This window comes from Epargyreus clarus, unplaced genomic scaffold, assembly GCF_041222505.1.
Source record: "Epargyreus clarus isolate Ecla_fem2 unplaced genomic scaffold, WU_Ecla_fem_2.2 ptg000007l, whole genome shotgun sequence".
Taxonomy (NCBI): Eukaryota; Metazoa; Arthropoda; class Insecta; order Lepidoptera; family Hesperiidae; genus Epargyreus; species Epargyreus clarus.
The window spans coordinates 17,752,413-17,771,323 of record NW_027332215.1 but is presented as its reverse complement, the minus strand read 5'-3'; the positions used below and the strand labels follow the sequence as shown (position 1 = coordinate 17,771,323).

Sequence of the window (18,911 nt, the reverse complement as noted above, 5' to 3'; positions counted from 1 at the left end):
AAGCTAAAAAAAAAGTGAATTTTGTGAAAGTATAAGGAGTATTATAAAATAAAATGTACTAATAAGTGTATAAATAAATTTTATTATTATTTTTATTATTTCCTAGTAATAGGATATAATGCATAATAAATAACAATGTAAAGTTACGCCAAAGTGAATGCGGGCAGTCTTTTATAATTTGATTATAAAAAGTACAAACTAATATTACCGTAAAAAAATACAGAGTCGATAGTAATAATACACCAATATTAACAGTACGATAATCGGAGATATTTTACGTTTACCTAACGTACTCAAACAGGTCATTAAAAACATTTGTGAAGAACTGTAAATGTTACTGTGCAATCCTTAAAGATGTCAATTTTAAAGTTCATTTTAACATAATTTTAATTAGGGATTGAACCACAGATCTATATGATTGAACAATAACCAAAATCACATCTGGATAATTAAAAAATTGACAATAATAATTAATTTATTATACATATATTTATCGAGTATAGCCGAGTAGGCGCGAGTACGAGTATGTAAATAACTCAGTTGCGGTTACTCGGCACTTGCCGCGACACTCGCCCGTTCTCCTCGAGTTGTAGGTTTTTTAATGCGGCGTTTACATTCTCGTCATTGACCATCGACATACTTGACCGATTATTTGCGAGTATCTAATACCAGAATAAAACTTAATGTTTACTTTTTTGTATTTACAGTAACAAAAACAGTTTTACATAGTTCATTTTATTTCTTAGTGAAAATATTACGGATGTAATAACAATATAAGTGTTCTTTTAGTAACTGAATTGTTCGTAGAAAACTCAAAAACTCACATAACTCAATGAACGGGACTTCCGTCTGAATAATATATTATGCACGATTAACTAAAATTTAAATATAAATATACAATAATATTTAATTTATAAATTATTATGTGAATAAAACTTTTCAATGGAATTGATTCAAAATTAATGACTTAAAATGGAAGTTTATATTTAGCATCAATTTATTGCAATTTGGCAAAAATTAAGCATGTCATATACCATTGAAATCAAGGCAATTGGAGTAGAATAAAGTACCGAGAAGATTGAGGATAATTAGACCCCGCATTGTCGTTTGAAAGCCCAAAACAATAGTAAGTTTGCTGTAGTATGGATGTTGAGTGTGCATAACTACAATCGATGGATGATTTCAGTCTGGTTTGGCGAAATATTCGTACGGGATACCGGAATCCACGCTCTTTATACTTTATGAATCAGACCTGGTCAGCTAAGAAGTTAATCACATAAATCCGAAAATAGACGGTAACTAACTTTAACATACTTAGACGATATTGAACATTCATTTATCAACCTATTAACTACCCCTCCATTCAATGCTAAATTGTTAGCGACGTTCTATCTTAAGACTATTTGTTAATATGAGCCAATTTAATAATTTGTATAAGTTACGCATAATAGGTAAATTGAGGTAACATAAGTACTTTCTACATAACAATTTGGTAAGGACCTAATGATATACATAAATAGTCACTAATATTTATGTAATTATTAATAGATATCGTTGTTGCTGAGTATTTCTTTTTAAACTTAAGAAATTTTTCGAAGCAACCTCGTTCATTAAACATTACTTAGAATGCGTGTCGCTTACAGTCAGGAACGAAGTGCACTTGCACGAATTTACGTAGATAAAACTTGAATGTATATAGTGTTTCGTTCACTTTTTTCACTAGCGCACGTATCGCAGTTATTATTAAGTTCGATACGATCATTCGTTTGTGCCCGCAGACTAGGTCCAGCGTCCGCATGGGCAGCGGTTGCGTATTGTTCTCGCGTCAATATCTATTTTTGCGCGTGTCGGGCCCCGGACGAGGGTCCGGGATCCATCGCTAGGTGGCGAGGGGCATGAGCCGGCGTCTGCGCAGCTTGCGCCCCCAGCGCTTCCAGAAGGTGGCGAGGCAGTAGAGCAGCGCGGCGAGCGCGAGCAGCGTGAGCGCGCGGCTGGCGGTGCTGGCGGGCGCGTCCGCGTCGAGGTGCGAGCGCGAGGGCGCCGCGCCCGCCCCGCGCCACGCGCGCGGCGCCGGCTCCGTCATGTCTATGTCGGGACCACCTGGATTCGTTCAACACATTTGTATATTTATTATCATTTCCTATTCTCTATACATATGGTAGCACGTCATAGAAATGATCGTGATTTCGCTTTTTACCACTACCCTCTTTTAATGAATACCAAACCATTAATGACATCATTACGTAACACGGAGCACTGGAGGGGTCGCCGGATAGTTCTGCTAGCAGTTAAATCGTAGCCTCTTAGTGTTGTGCTGTGAGTACTAAAAGTGTCTAGCGCCGGACAGGTGGGCGGGTGCCGCTCCATGGACCCGTGCCACGTGTGCAGTAAGTGTCATTTGCACATACCGATGCTTCACGGTGCTACGTCATAATACCTACGGCTCATAGTGTGTGAGTGCAGTAAGCATCATATTCTCATATATGAGCATCAGTAATGCTCTTTAGATCGGTAAGCGGGTCGTAGTGGCGTTACATGGCACTCACGACACCTAGTGTGTGCAGAAAGCGTCATGAGCACATACTGATGCTCCTCAAGTCAGCGCGTAAGTCGCGGTGGCGTTCCATGGCACCCACAACACTTAGTGTATGCAGTAAGCATCATACGCACATACCGATGCTCCTGGGGTCGGTGGGCGGATGCCACTCCATGGCGCCATGTCACCTAGCATGGGTATGTGTCTGACCCTCACGACACCTAGTGTGCGTGCAATAAGCGTCATATACAGTACTAGCTGACCCGGCAAACTTTGTACCGCCTCAAAATCTATTTATCAAATATATTTCATATAAAATATAGCCTATGTTACTCGTGGATAATGTAGCTCTCGAACGGTGAAAGAACTTTTAAAATCGGTCCAGTAATTTTTGAACCTATTCATTACAATCAAACAAACAAACAAAGTTTTCCTCTTTATAATATTAGTATAGATACACATACCGATGCTCCTCGGGTCGGTGGGCGGGTGTCGGGGCGCGAGCGTGCGCGCGGGCGGCGCGTGCACGGCGCGGGGCGGCAGCGGCGCGGGCGACGGGCACGCGGGCGCCGGCCGCGGCCCGCTGCCGTCCGCGGCGAGCACGCGCGAGTACGCGTGCAGACGACCGCCCTCGGCGCGCTTCGGTAGATCTGCATGGACGTACAATTACTATGATGACAGTATTAAATAGCGAAAAATAAATGATTTATAGTCGTCACAATTTAATAGGCCCATTTTGACACATGCCATCGCTAGGCTCTAAGCATGTGACACAAATCGATAACCAAATAAAACGATTTTTACTTCAAATCGATTACAACCCCACATCGTATTGTATAGATTACTGAATATTTTATAAACACAATATTTATTTAATATATTTCAAAATCATTTAAATATTTAATAAAAAGGGAAAAAGAAAATAAATTCTAGTATAATTTAAAAATTTAATCATGTTTAGAAGAATATATAAAGCTTCGCTCGTAAACTGTATTTTTTTTTTATTTTATCATTCACTGAGAAACAAACTCTTGATTACTTTATTGTTGTTATGATGAAAAAGGGATAAATAAATAATTATTGGTAAGTCTGAGTTTCGATTATTTGAAAGTTAATCGATTATGATTTCTTTCGAATGCTTTGAAGCCGCAAACTCTAGCCGTCACGTGGTTGTAAACTGCCTACTACTTGAGGACTTGACATTTGGCTGTCAATGTTATCGCGTCTCTCGAACACCCGCGCAAGTTCTAAAATCGCAAAAACTTAGTACCGAGTGTTACAAAGAGTGTCAATCATCAGGATTGCAGAGTTTGGATACCCTTCTATTGGATTGCAGTGCAAACAAGGATTGCAGTGCCCAATTAGAAGTGGAACCAGCCTGCTAAGCCGGACGAAAAGCCTCCGGGGGGTACCCGGGACAACTTTTTGTAAGTACACTCCTAAAGTCTCACTTCGGGGACCGAGCGAAAGAGCACCATAGTGTGTCTCCGTACACCCGTCCCTTTCGTGTGTGAAAGGGTGCGAGTGCCGGAGTGACCGCGCCTATATACAACTGCCGTCATCGCTGGCGCCTTACTGGGCTCCGCACAAGCGCGTTTCCCCCGGTAGGGATGGCCGCACGACGGGAGAAGAGCAAGGAGGGAGCGCGTCGGTCCTCTGGCGCGAACCCGCGAAGCCTCGAAAGGGACGAGGGTAGACGCCTCATGGTGCGCGACATATTTGCGCCCCGGAGTGAACTACCTCGACCAGCAGAGGAACCCCTGCACTCCATGATTGTGGTGAGCAGGGACCAAAGGGGGGCTCGGAGAGGCTCTGCCGTCGCTACCACCAGCCGAGCAAGTTTCCGGCAGGAGGAGGAAGACGACGTGCCCTTGCCCCTAGGACCCAGACAGGACATGCTGGTCCTAGATCTCGACGAGCCGACACCCGTGGCACCACCAACGCCGCCTCGAAGGGCGAGTAAGATGCCCAGACGGGTCTCGCCCTCGGACTCACCCCAAGAGCCACCCGCGAAGTTGTCGGCCGTAGAAGAGAAGATGCCCGCTTCTTCTTCAGAAGAGTTTGAGGATAGCGTGAAGGAAGTGGAGGCCTCGGCGGACACTGCTACTGCTGTCAAGCAGATATCTAGGTCCCCCCGCGCTCCCCCTCCCTATCCCCTCCGCCCCCGAGGGTGCCTTCCGTCGAGACCGGCCTCGACAGCACGTCATACGCGGCGATAGCGTTGCGATCGCTGTCGTCGCCGGGCAACGACGAGATCCCCGTGAACCCAGCCATTCCCGCAACGACCTCACACCCTCCTTCCCCTGTAGGGCACAACTTGCTAGCAGACGGGGACAGGGTTAGTGGCAGCCCAGTCTCACCAGGATCAGTGAGACGGGAACACTCATATGCCGCGGCAGCGTCGATGCAGGCGCCACAGAGAGCCGCTCCTACCCCACCCCGAACGGCGACTGCTGGAGCAGCGCCGCCCTCATCCGTCGTCGGTGAGTCCCGCGGGAATCGAGTCGACGACAGACCCTAAGGGTATCCGCCCATAGTAGTGGAGCGGCTACCCAATTGGGTGCAGCATTTTGAAGAGCTGCACACCCGATTGGGCCGGGCACCTAGCGCTCGGCCCTATGGAAGGGGATACGCTTTTTCCCCTCAACCCCGGAAGAATACAGGATAATCCAGGCCTACCTGACCGCCCTCTCGGAGACTGAGCCGGACCTCTCCTGGTTCTGCTACACCCTGAGGGAATCCCGCCCCACTAAGGTGGCCGTGCGTGGATTACCCGGGGATACGAACCCGGAGAGAGTGTGTGAGGCGCTCAGGGGGCTTGGGTTCCCTGTACGCTTTGGAACCCACATCCCACCACAGAAGGGTATGCCCGGGTGTGTGTTCAACGTACAACTGGACCACATGGGGCAGGAGGAGCTCGCTAGGCTCTATAGGGTCAACGAGCTACTCCACATGCCGGGGGTGGTTGTTGAGGCGTGGACGGGCCGAAGCGGCTTGGCGCAATGCCACAGGTGCCAAGGCTTCAGTCACTCCTCATACAATTGCTTCCGGCGCCTTAAGTGTGTCCGGTGCGCGGAGGCACACGCAACCCGGGAGTGCCCTCTCTCGCGAGACGCTCCAGACAAGTGTGCCAACTGTCAGGGGCCGCATAACGCCAACGATAGGCGATGCCCGGTCCTGAGGAAGGTGGCGCGAGCCAGGAGCGTACAACTACGGTACCCCCATCCCCGGCATACGCCAAGCGCGGAACGCCGCTCCCCCTCCCCAGGTACCCCCTGCCAGAGGACGAGCGTCCACCGCTGCTATAGGACACCAAGTGCGCGTCGTGGAGGATCATGCTGGCACGACTGGGGCCTCTCTGATGGCACCCGCAAACGCGCCAACGCCTGGGCGGCATGCCGCTTTTAACAGGCGCCGTCGCGAAAAGCGTAAGAGATTGAGGGCGGCGGCCCGGCAGGTTCCATTTCCCGAGTCGACCCCCCAGCACATGGAGGCCGACTCAATACCTGAGACGCATCCAGCCGTGGCAGTGGCCCCCACGCCGGCGGAACGGCCGGCGCCGCCGCAGACGCAGCAGTCCGCGGTGGCGCCGGGGCGTCAGCCCGCACCACGCCCCGTCCGTGCCCATCCCCCAGCCCAGGCTGTCGTCGTGGAGGGCACTAGCCGACAGGGACCGCAGAGGCGGCCAAGGGTCGAGGTAACAGAACCCCCTACCCCCCCTGCCCCCGCCACTCCCAGACTCCTATCCCCGCCGCACGGCCCTTTCGGGCTCTCGGGCTGGACACGCCCGCAGATGTGTTCATCACAGCCGCACAGGCAATCTGCGAGGCAGTGGCCCAGCACCCGGACCTTGTTACGGCCGTGCGTCGGATTGTGTCCGACCTCCTTGGGGTCCAGTGCAGCGTCTCTCAGGGCGCTGTAGTGGAATCCAGGGGGGATTCAATCCCACCTGAGCGCGCTGCGACGTCTCGCACAGGAGCAGGACATACATGTCGTGCTCTTTGGCGAGCCTCGATCTGAAACTACCCAACTACTACGTTTACCAGCGAGACGAAACCACATCAGAGGGGCTCCCCTACAGGGGCACCTTGGTGGCGGTCCGTCACAACGTGATACACGAGGAGTTGTCACTACCGCCCTTTAAGTTTACGCGCTCTATAGGGGTTGCACTTAAAGTGGCGGAAAGAGAGCTGCGTCTCTATGCGGCATATCGCCCACCAGGTCCCCAATTTGACCTGCAGGACATCCACAACATCCTGGACGGTGGTGTTCCGACCTTGGTGGCTGGTGACCTCAACGCAAAACATCTGGCGTGGGGTTCTAGAGTCATCAGCCCCGCGGGACGGAAACTGTACTTAGACGCCGAGGCTAAAGGATATGAGGTGCAGGGGCTCGAAGCTCCCACACATATCCTCTCGGTAGAGTCGCACCGTCCCGATGTCCTGGTCATAGTATTTCACAAGAACCTCCCGTGTCCAGTTCACGTGGAGGTGTTGTATGACCTAGACACACAACACCTGCTCATCTTGGTCACGCTTGGTATAGGGCCGTGTGTAGAGCCCCCCAGAACCCACAGTAAAACGGACTGGGAGAAATTTAAGAACTTTTTAGCAACTATTAAATTCAGCGGCCCACTCTCCTCACCCGAGGGGATCGAGGCCGCCACCGAGGTATTACAAACCTCTATACAGAATGCCCTGGCGGCCTCGACCACCCAGATCCCTGTGGAGGCGGGTCGCTACTCAACACCTCTCCCAGCTCGTCTGAGCGAGGCTCTCGCTAAAAAGCGTAGACTGCGTGAGCTCTGGGCGCGCACCCGATGCCCCCGGGTCAAGCGTGACCTCAATGCGATGGCCGAGCGGCTGTCTGTTGAGATGGCGAGGTGCCGCCTGGGAGATGAGGATCGATCAGGCGAGCGAGACGCAGACGTCACTTCACCATTTGAACAGACAGCTGACTCGAGCTAAGGTCCCCGTCACCCTCTTCCTAGATGGCGAGGGGCGGCGGGTCCACGCAGCTAAGGACCGCGCGGAGGTGCTTACGGAGTACATGCAAGTGCAATTCTCACCGCACCCACCCGCACCGTACGTCTCCGCGCACCATGAGCAGGTAGAGGGTAGAGTAAGGGATTTCCTCAGGGGTCCGACATCGGCACTCGAAGGGGTCTACCCAGCCATTTCCCGACTATCTGGAAACTTGGGAAGGTAATTGTCCTCCCGAAACCGGGGAAAGACCGCCATCTCCCGGGTAGCTACCGCCCCATAACCCTACTGTCAACCACAGCCAAGCTGTTTGAGAGGCTGGCGTTGAAACGACTGCGCCCGTTCCTTAATATAAGGGACGAGCAGTTCGGGTTCCGCGCTGGCCACTCTACAACGCTACAGCTTACGCAGGTTATCCATCACTTGGCATCCGAGCTTAATTACGGCCGTCACACCGTCGGCGTCTTTCTCGATATCGAGAAGGCGTTCGACCGTGTAATACACCTGCCCCGGCGGGGCTGACACGGTTGATAGCATCGTTTCTAAGTGAGCGGCAGTTCTATATTTCGGTCGAGGACGTCGCCTCAAACCCTAGGCCCATAAGTGCGGGGGTGCCGCAGGGAAGCTGCCTCTCGCCGTGGCTCTACTCGTTATACACCAACGACGTTCTCACCCTTCACGGTCATCTGGAGGAGTGGGAACGGGACATTATGCTCGCATTGTTCGCAGACGACAGTGCTTGTGCACAGTGTACTTCGCATCATCCCACCGAGCTGAACTAACTGCCGCCAGGATGCAGTGCCTGCTCGACCTACTACCTTTGTGGCTGGATAAGTGGCGCATGGCTGTCAATGTTGGTAAGACAGTCGCAATACTTTTCAGCCGCAAGCGTATTATGCTGTCGCCGCTACGTCTCCGGGGAACGGAAGAAGCTTGGCAGACGCATGTTAAATACCTAGGATGTAACATCGATCGCTCGTTGCGTATGACCCCGCAGGTGAAGCACTCGATCCACCAGGCCCGAGTGGCCCGAGCGATGCTCCGACCGGTGCTTACATCCAGGTTACCGTTACGAACGAAACTAGGTATCTACAAGACCTACATTCGTTCCCGACTCACCTACGCGAAGCCGGCATGGTACACGTTGGTCTCTAGGTCGAATCGGCAGCGTCGCCAGGCGCAGCAGAACCTGGCCTTGCGAGTGATCGTGGGGGCTGGTCGCTACGTCAGGAACGACGTGTTGGAGCGCGACCTTAAAATGCAGTCCGTGGAGGAATTTGTGGTTCGCCTCGCTCGCTCGATGTACGAGCGGGCTGAGGCCGGACCACACTCCCACCTAAAGGGGTTCGCGCCCCTTCACGATCGACCACCTGAGGGGCGGCCGCTTCCGCGGGAGCTCCCAGGGTTGGTTCCTCCCTCCGACCATCAGGAGGGGGACTGCCAGCTTGGTAATTTGACCGAGTCCCGTACCCCCCGCTAAACAGCGGGTTTGGTATAATTTTAATGTTGTCTCATTATATTATGATATTATTATTAATATTATATTATTATGAAAGAATATTAAAAAATCCGGGGGGTATTCACCCCCTTGAGAATTTGTCCGGGCAAAGAGGGTACCCTCGAGACCCTAATAATCCCTACCCACCCCCATATTGCAAACGCAGACGCGGCATATGAGAGACCGGTGGGTATGAAGTCCCATCTTGCTTGGCTACTAAAAAGATAGCTTAAGACATTAATGACGTTAGGATGGCATGTGTCAAAATGGGCCTATTAAATTGTAACAACTGTAAGTAAAAATAATATTGTTCAGTATTTAGGACTGGTTGAAATACTGATATTAAAAAGTAAATTCATAATTTAAAATGCTGACGTTTTTGTCATTACATACAAAATCAGGCTGTCACAATTTAATTCGGAGTTCGTCACAGGACGAGATATAATTATATTTTATAACGGAGATCCTGAGGACCTATTCGGGTGTCGCGGGAGTGAGTATGTTGTAACAAGGACAACCAAAGGGTGCAGAGTACTACTTATCGGCATCTATTTATTACTAGTTTTTGCCCGCGGCTTCGCCCGCGTTTAAAAGAAAATATACCATACTAACATACATAAAACTGGAAATTGGTACCTTCAACTTTGCTAAAGATCATCACATGTACAAATGCATAGTTTACGATTCTCAATCCTTACTAATATCGATTAAAATAATCGAGGTTTTGGGTCCAAAAGATCGATTGTCCCATTAATCGATCTTAGATTCCCATTCCTAGTTCCCGTGGGATTTCCGGGATAAAAACTATTCTATGTCCTTTCTCGGGTCTCAGACTATATTTATACAAAATTTCATTAAAATCGGTTCAGTGGTTTGGGCGTGAAGAAGAGACAACCAGACAGACAGACAGACAGACAGAGTTACTTTCGGATTTATAATATTAGTAAGGAATAAGGATTTACATCTGCTCTTATTGGCAGTAGCGCACAAAGATTCTAAATTACATCGGATTAAAAACCAGCGATCTAAAATTCATTCAAATATGTTGAAAGGATTCTCAAAACTGACCCATGTTTAAGATAAACTTTAAGATGTATTATATTTTCAATAAAATAAAAATATAAAATACAGCAGTCTGCCATCTTGTCTGAAACGTTAATTGGAGCAAAATTACGTTATTTTTTTAGCGTGTCACCGTAATGCTTGAACTTTTCTATGGGATATCGAAGCGTGAAGTCACTTACGGACGCCATGACCTTTTTTTTTCGGAGCATTTTTGAGCTGATTTCGAAATTTGTTTTAAAAATGCTATTATATTCGTAAATACTGAATTTATTACCGAAATAATACGATTTCTGGAATCAGTAGACATGTACCTACATTATAGAAGAGTAGGTTTTCAAAATTTGTCATCATGCCCAGTATCAACTTTGTTATTCTAGTAAATAATAATTGGTCAAGTGCAAGACGCACTCGAACCACGTGTGTGTACCACCAAATTTTGATTTTTTAACAGACTCCAAAAAAGGAGGTTCTGTATTCGACTGCTATTCATGTATGTATGTATGTTTCTATTTAAACTTCTTTATCAACGATTTCTTCCAAAACGACTTATTCAATTCGAACGGGATTTTGGTTATTTTTGACAGCTCTATAAATGTATTTAAAGAAAAATCACTCTGAGGTTGACGCCGTAAAAATCCTCCTAAATTGGATACCCATTAAAAGTTTCCCCCTCATCACTCATACTTTTACTCCTTAATTACCTGAGGGTATGATATGCACATCCCTTCTTTTCCTGGGGGCGGCTGCTTCCTTTAGAGTAGAGGGCAGGTGGCCGACCAGAGCGTACTGCAACGCAGCCAACAGCAACCAATGACAGGGTCGAACTGAACCACCTTCGAGGCACGACGAATCCCCGTACACCACCAGACGCCCCGCCTGGAATCATAATGATTAAATTACGTAATTAAAGGGAAAACACACTGCAACGTTTCGAGCACATCACGTGCGTCCCCGGAATTTGTGCGTGCGTGACTGCGTGTACATAATGGTCTAAATCAGGGGTTCCCAACCAGTGGTCCGTGGACCACCAGTGGTCCACAGAAGCCAAATTATGACCCGCGAACGATTCTAAATTTACCGGACAATGAACCGTTTGAAAGTAAGTGATGATTTGCGTGTAACTTTGAGTAACAATGTTAGTCCAATCAAGTCAATGTTTTATTGTACCTATATAGTGGTCCCTGACCAAGAAAAGGTTGGGAACCTCTGGTCTTAATAATTTACAAGAAAGTAACGCAGTTAATTTAACCAATTTTGTGTACATTCATTGATAGTTGTGCAGTTTTAATTTTTGTTATCCGTAGTGATTTCTGTTGAAATAGAATGTTCCGAAATAAGAAATACAATGTTTGTTGAGATATTCGGTATTGAAAATTTGCATCCTTTAGTAACAGCCTATTTGTGCTCGATTTTGTGTGACAACCATGACTGTTTGTAAACGAGGTATATTGAAAACATATCTTTATCTACGGCTGAATGTAGTAATACTTACATAACTACACTTTTGTAAATCTTAAGTAATATTAAAAATGCAAATGTGAGTTTGTGTGTTTGTTTGCGATACTTACACGTCTTAGGTACACAACCGTTGTCAGGGGTTCAGAAAATGACTTACCCTCCCACAAAAACAACCCTTAAGCTGCCACTCACCAATCATGTCATCGACCTCGGACGGTGAGCGAAACCGCTGATAAAAGCTAGTATTTATAAAGTTAATTCACAAGAAACCATGCAAAATGGCAATAAAACCACTGGATACTAAAACAGTATTAATTTTACAGCATTTGATAGTAACGAATACAATTACTATTCAGAGTAATGGGTAATACAAGGTTGTTCCAATGTTTGCATACTTTGTAATGTAACGAAAACGGATGCACACTCATTTATTGCACAACAACTGTAACTGTACTGTAACTAATTACTCATAGAAATACAGTTAATAGAAATATGTCTATTTCTATTCATAGAATTTGAAAACAATGTGTATATTTTGAGCTATCACGCAAAGATTATTGCAGAACGTTTGAATATTACACCGCTGTTTATAAATGCGAATGTCAGTTTGTTTGTTTGCTACATTTTCGAACCTTAATACATAACATTGTCATGAAATTTTGTACACACTTTGTTAGGGATTCAGATAACAACTTAGGGTACCTTTCATCTCGAAAAAGTATCGTTCCCAAGTTATAAGATAAAACCCTCTGACCGCGAGCGAAACCGCGGGTAAAAGCTAGTTAATTACACCGCTTCGGTAGTTATTTTATGGACAATTTTCACATAGAGTTTGAATTTACCTTACCTCTTACGTCTTACCCTTTGATTTTCTTATTGACGCATGTATTTTATTACAGTTCGACGAAGAAAGATGTTTCAATCTTCAATTTGCTTTCTAAAACGCGGTCCGGATTTTAAGATAAGTAGATATAGTCTAAACCATCCTTATTCTGAAAAAATACTGAAAGTGACCTTAGGCATAGAATCCATGGTGTCGTTGGTGTAGTCGCGCGTTTCGCCATCAGTTTGCAGTAGCCCCAGTATGGGCACGTCGACCGTTTCGCCCTGATCCCCATCTTTATATACCACCGGTTTGTCGCCTGCCATTATCTGAAAATAAAAAATATTAATATTAAAATAATAGTAGTGGTCGAAATTTGACCATACTCAAATAAAAAATAACAATAGTCTTATAAAATAACAATATTTGACATTTACAAGAGTATAAAATAATTGTTTTCAATTCTAATCTTATTTTTAGTAAAATTCGAAAATTGTTTGGATCTATTATGTGTTACAAGTGTATTTATCTTTATTATTTTTATATGATGCATGACTTGTAAACTACAAACAATAAACAACGCCAGGATTCGTCGTTCGTATTATTCATATAATATGAATGTGTTACATCGCACGCATTTAAGACCCAACATTATGTGTTACACCGGTTCGCACATCCACGCTCCACGCTAAAAACACGCTTTAATCTGTTTTCAAATACGAGCCATAAGAAAAGATACATACCTGTTCTCCCTGGTCGGATAGTTTCGCAGTAACTAGAACGCCGTGCTCCGGGAAGCTGTGGATGTGGGTGCCGCTCGCGTAGTACATTTGGTGGCCACCCAACTTGAAGCTACCTTCGAACACTCTGTCACCAAGCGCAACCTAGACAACACGAACAATTTGTCGATTATGTAATACTAGCTGTACCCCGCGGTTTCACTCGCGTTAAAAAGAAATAACGCGGCTAGCTACCTGTCAATAAAAGTCCCGTCAAAACCGGTTCAGCCATTTCAGAGATTAGCCAGAACAAACAGACAGACAGACAAAAATTGTAAAAAATGTTATTTTGTGTATGTACCGGATGTATATTCATATGCATGAAGTAAAAAGCGGTTATTTCAATATTAAAAACAGACACTCCAATTTTAATAATATGTATAGATAATTTACAATCGTTTGTCTTATTAAAGACACTCTTGACTCATTTTCGATCATTGATAAAAGCCTTCTTGTGTAATAGCTATAGGCATATGTATGTAAGTATGTGTGTGTGTGTGAATGTAGAAAATATTTCAATGGATACTCACTTGATACATGCCGAGTAAATCATTTAACGCGGGCACATTGCTTCCACCGGTTTCCGGTATCCACCTGCAGGTAAGGTTCAAAGTAGAAAATAAAGTTAATTCAAAAATAATATATTTGGACGCAAAACTGCAGTAGCATTAGAAATTTCGCGTGTCAGGACAAATTTATCGCATGTGCATGATTATAATGATTTTGTAATGATAAAGCGACACTATAAATAATGAACTTATGTATAATGCATAGAGCTATAGCATAATAGTATTTTTTTTTGATGTGAAACATCTATAGCCGGACGTAAAACCGATTTCTGGCGTGGCGACGCATGCCGTGGCGCCACGCTATACGATGGTATATATATAGTCACAGTCACACTACTGCATACAGTATATGCAGTAGTGTGTACGATGTGGCGACGCGTCGCCATGCGCAATCGAATTCAATAAATAGTCATCGTTATCTGGAAAAAAATCGTAATATTTTATTATTATGACATATTTAGTTTCTATCACAATATGTTCTTTTCTGCATATTACTTATACAAAATAATGTCGATGTTTCACATCTGCCAGGCGTCCCGTGACGACTCACATTTTTTTTTATGATTATACCTAAACGATGAGGCAGACGGCAGCCAGAAAGTAGTCACCGTCGCCTATAGACATTTGCAACACCAGGGGAGTGTGTCGAATCGAACCACTGAGAGCTCAACCACTTTTAAAACCACTTTACACTTACACACTTTACAAGTAAATCTAGTCTATAAAGGTGGTAGAACCCGTTGTCGTTCGACTCCGGCAACACCACCGCCACACCTATTTCTGCCTCATAACAGCAGCGTTAAGCGCTGCTGTGTTCTGGTTTGGAGGATGTAATAAGGGAGACATAGTTTTTCGAAGCGTCCCACCTTAGTCCTCAGGGGTAGCGGCGCATCTGTGGCCGACTTCAGGTACGAATATCTAATCCTATCTGGGGTTGATTACAAATGTCCATGGGCGGCAGTAGCCACTTACCATCAGGTGGACTGCATACTCGTCTCCTACTCCCTATATTACATAAAAACAAACTTTTCACTTTACTAGTAAACCATAGATATCTAGATAATAAATCATAGATAGTATAGATATCTCACTGCCTTGTAATTGAAGGAAGCCATTAAAAGCCTTAAACGGCTGAAAATTCTGTCAGCCGTTTAATGGCTGTCATGGTGTAATTTACGCGGAACAATGCCGACATGCGCAGTTAAGTAGTGCAAAAACACGAAATCGAAGTAAAAGTGCGGAGAAATATCGTTTCATTCGTAAATGATCTAAAAACTACATTTTTTAATATTTTTCAAACACGAAAATAGATGACAGTAACAATTTCAATTGTCAAAACTGGTTACATTTTGTTTTTAGGAGTGAGTAATCTTTACTAATCTATGACTTTACTAGTAAACCTATAAGTATAATCAGCCATTACGTGTCACATTACCATTGCCTGGTGTTTTCATCGTAGAACTTGACGTGTCTGAGCAGCGTGGCGTTGTACCACTCCGCGAACACGATGAGGGACATTCCACCGTCGATAGCCTTCTTCAGCGTCGCCATCTCCTCAGGGAAATACTCGTCCTCAGGGTCCACTAGCAACAGTGCGCCGTACAGGGACGTGTTGATGCAAGTTAGGGGTGTACCTAGAGGTGGGGGATGATGTTCTTATTTTAAACAATTTTATCTTAAGTTGTATTTGGGTAGCAGAACGTAGGTGCACGTCAGAGGTGTACCTAGAGGTGGGGGATGATATTCTGTTTAAACAATTTTATCGTAAGTTGCATTTGGGTAGCAGAACGTAGAGGCACGTCAGAGGTGTACCTAGAGGTGGGGGATGATATGCCTCGTTTAAACGATTTTATCGTAAGTTACATTTGGGTAGTAGGATATATGCGAAAACGTCTGACAATCAACACAGAGTCCATTATAAAAATATATGTTATTAATTGTCAGAATGGTCAAAAATTGTACAGCGTACTGCATAATGTGAAGTGTATTATTTCAGCCTCATTTAAGTTCGTTCAAAAATAGATCCATAGGTGTTGGAAAGTGCGTTATTTTAGAAAACAAATTATAAGACAGCATGTATAATTATCAATGTCATCCTATGACCAAATTATTTAGTGCTTCGATGAAAACTAGTTTTCCAATATCTATACACTCTGATTAATGGTGGTTAATCTAAACCACTTAAACATAACTTTGAATAGAACGAGTAGGGGGGTATTCAAGTATTACATAAGCGCAAGAGGGGGATAGCAGTCTTAGATTTGGAACCAGAAGGTCAGGATGATGATAGCATCTCCAATATTTATTAATTTTATCTGTGTCTGTTTCTGTTTTGTTGCAAATTTTTGTAATTAATTATTCTATAGATTACAAGACTGCACCACTACTTATGTAAGACTTAAAACAACCTTTAAATTCGAACACAATAACGCATCCACACCCACTACGAGGTTTATACCGTTGCAGATCCCCGCCCCCCTTTGTTAATCTCATACTAAGCCTATTAATTCGGGAGGTAATTAGAAGTTTAGCGAACCTAAACTCCCCTCCCGACACCAGCCCGTTGCACCCACGTACAACAAACCCACTCACCCATAACCTCCAGGTAGAAGCCGTGTTCGCGCAGCCGGCGGTACATGTCGCGGAAGTTGGTGTGCACGTGGTCCGCGTGCCAGTCGAGCGGGTCGTGCTTGGCGCGCAGGTCGTCCCGCGGGAAGTAGCCGCCGGGGTACCGCAGGCTGTGGAACTGGTCCCACAGGAGGCGGCGGGAGCGCACGGGTACGGGGATCACGCGCGCGCTGCAAAACATCGACAACACGTTATAGTCCGCGTGAAACTGCTAGTCCGCTCTGATTATAGAAATGAATCGCGTCGGCATAGCAAACTGTACGACTACACCTGCTCGCAACTAGTTTAGAGCGGACTAGCAGTTTGGCGCGGACTATACTTTGCTATTGCTAGGCATGAGTCTCCTTTCAGAATGAAAAAGTCCAGTGCGCTGGCCAAGTGCATAACATAACTTTCAGAAATCTGAGGTGCCGGGGATTTGAACCTTGGACCTCGAACCCTTTGTGGTCCAACTCCGGAGGTACTACCGCTACACCTATTTCTGCTAAATTACACAGAAGTGTTCAGAGCTTTTGTGTTCCGATCTGAAGGATTAAGAATCTCCCTTATCAATATGAGACATTTCAACTTAGTCCACAAAGCTAGCAACTCATTTGTGACCGATCTCAGAAAGAATTATCTAGGGTTGATTACAGATACAGATGCGGAGGACAGAGGCAAACGAGCATGTACTAATTCACAGTTTTATTGAACCCTATCATCTACAATAAACACTCACCGTATAGGCAACATCAGTGTTGCATTCCGCATTGCCCCATCGCCGTTCTCTTGGTGACTTTCAATCGTGACGTTAACGTGACCCTGTCGACAAAATTATTTATTCAACATGATCCACAGAATAATAGAGTCATAGACCGTAGATAACCATAGATAAAGCATAGAAATATAATGCTAATGTACAAATAAACCATTGCGACATGTGGAGTCAGATCTTCATTATTACAATAATATTCATAAGCCGAAATTACAAAAGATCTATTTGACTGTTTTAGAATAATAATAAAATATGACATTTAATACATTTATTTAGTTTTCCCAATCTTGGGCATAGGTTTAAGTAAAGCTTAAGGTTAAGCGGAATCTTAACGATGAAAATAAAGTATACATTCAAAATTTCAAATGTTGACGTTAGAAAAAGTGCAGTCATAACTCAGAAGTCGTCACGGGATGACTTATTTATTGTTATATACTAACGGAGGTCACGGAAGACCTTTTTGGAAGTGTGGTGGAGGTTGCATCACGGCTGAGCGGCCGTCAAGGGAAGCATACGGCACCATTCCACGGTATTTATATGTTTCACCTGCATTATTAGTACTAGTACACAAGGGTACAACATTATTATTCGGGCTAAAATCAACAACTTAAAATCATACAATATTGTTCTAAGAATTCTATATATTTTTGTGCAGGTCATACCTCAATAACCCCATCGAAATCAGCACCTTCCTCGAGCACAATGATACTAAGGGCCAGCCATCCGGACCACGGCCATAGCACTTGGCTGTAGTCCGCTGTGACGGCCATCAAAGGTCCGTGGGGTAGATGCGGGTGCCACGTGACTGATTTCTGAAAGAGATTTCAATTTAGTTCATATTTTTAGAATAAGTGTAAAACATGTCAAATTTAGTGCCATAACCTTTGTAGATCGACAAAGTTCATATGCGTGTTGTGGTTTTCGGAAACTCAACCATTTGTTGTTAGATGAGTGATTTTTTTCAATTACGCCAAGAAGTTTTTTACTTTTTACGCTAATTTCATATAATTACGATCTTAAAAACTAGAACTAACGTTATTTGACATTAAAATGACTAGTTTTTGACATTATTATAAGGGATTTGTGATATGTTAAATATTGAAATATATGTATAACCGTTAAAATTTTCCACTACTTGCGTAGTTTTGCCAACCTAGCAACAATATGGATAGTGGCACCCCTGCCACAGAACATTTTTACGGGCCAAGGCATAGCACCCACTACGATTAAACGTACGCGTTTACCCGCAAGACTGAAACCACAATAAAAGTGTAACACATTGCTTTCTATACAAGTGAACGCATTAGTGACTTTTTTCAGTGACTGATTTAAAAAACGTAAATTGTTATATTTCAATCGCGGCTTGTTTAAGCGCGGCTGTGTCCCATAGTAATAGTAATCCATGATGTACTGAAAGAAAATTAAGCCGAAAGCTAACTGCGGTGCGTGTTCGTAAGCGTTTTGGCGTTTTCAGCCATTTATATTTCGCTCGCGTTTATTAATCGTAGAGCGTGCCTCTAGCGGCTTAAGGGGGGGGGGGGGAGGGCGGAAATGGCGGTTCGCCCCGGGCTTCCGATCCTGTGATCCTGTCATCAACCAAATAATCTATGAAATGTGTATCACTCAGCGATAAAAAACTTTTTACTATTTTGGGGGCCTGCATTAAACTTTCCGCCCCGGGTCTTTATCGACCTTAGTCCGCCACTGGTGCATGCTAATTCTATAGATTAGTAAACATTACTCACTCCTAACAAGAAAATGTAACCATTTTTGACAATTGCAATTGTCACTGTCATCTATTTTCGTGTTTGAAAAGTAT

The 18,911-nt window shown here is 44.8% G+C and overlaps 1 protein-coding gene across 1 annotated transcript in view; it reads right to left on the bottom strand.

The window, feature by feature from the left end:
• Positions 1 to 422: 422 nt before the first annotated feature.
• S1P (membrane-bound transcription factor site-1 protease) overlaps positions 423 to 18,911 on the bottom strand; it is a 31,284-nt gene continuing 12,795 nt past the window's right edge. Inside the window, exons 11-20 of the mRNA XM_073074950.1 lie at positions 17,755 to 17,904; positions 17,057 to 17,139; positions 16,303 to 16,508; positions 15,146 to 15,344; positions 13,672 to 13,735; positions 13,106 to 13,246; positions 12,554 to 12,691; positions 10,783 to 10,957; positions 3,001 to 3,186; positions 423 to 2,100 (exon numbers count right to left, since the gene is read on the bottom strand). Coding sequence (XP_072931051.1) covers positions 1,880 to 2,100; positions 3,001 to 3,186; positions 10,783 to 10,957; positions 12,554 to 12,691; positions 13,106 to 13,246; positions 13,672 to 13,735; positions 15,146 to 15,344; positions 16,303 to 16,508; positions 17,057 to 17,139; positions 17,755 to 17,904 — 1,563 coding nt within the window. The 3' untranslated portion in view covers positions 423 to 1,879. The remainder of the gene's footprint in view (positions 2,101 to 3,000; positions 3,187 to 10,782; positions 10,958 to 12,553; positions 12,692 to 13,105; positions 13,247 to 13,671; positions 13,736 to 15,145; positions 15,345 to 16,302; positions 16,509 to 17,056; positions 17,140 to 17,754; positions 17,905 to 18,911) is intronic.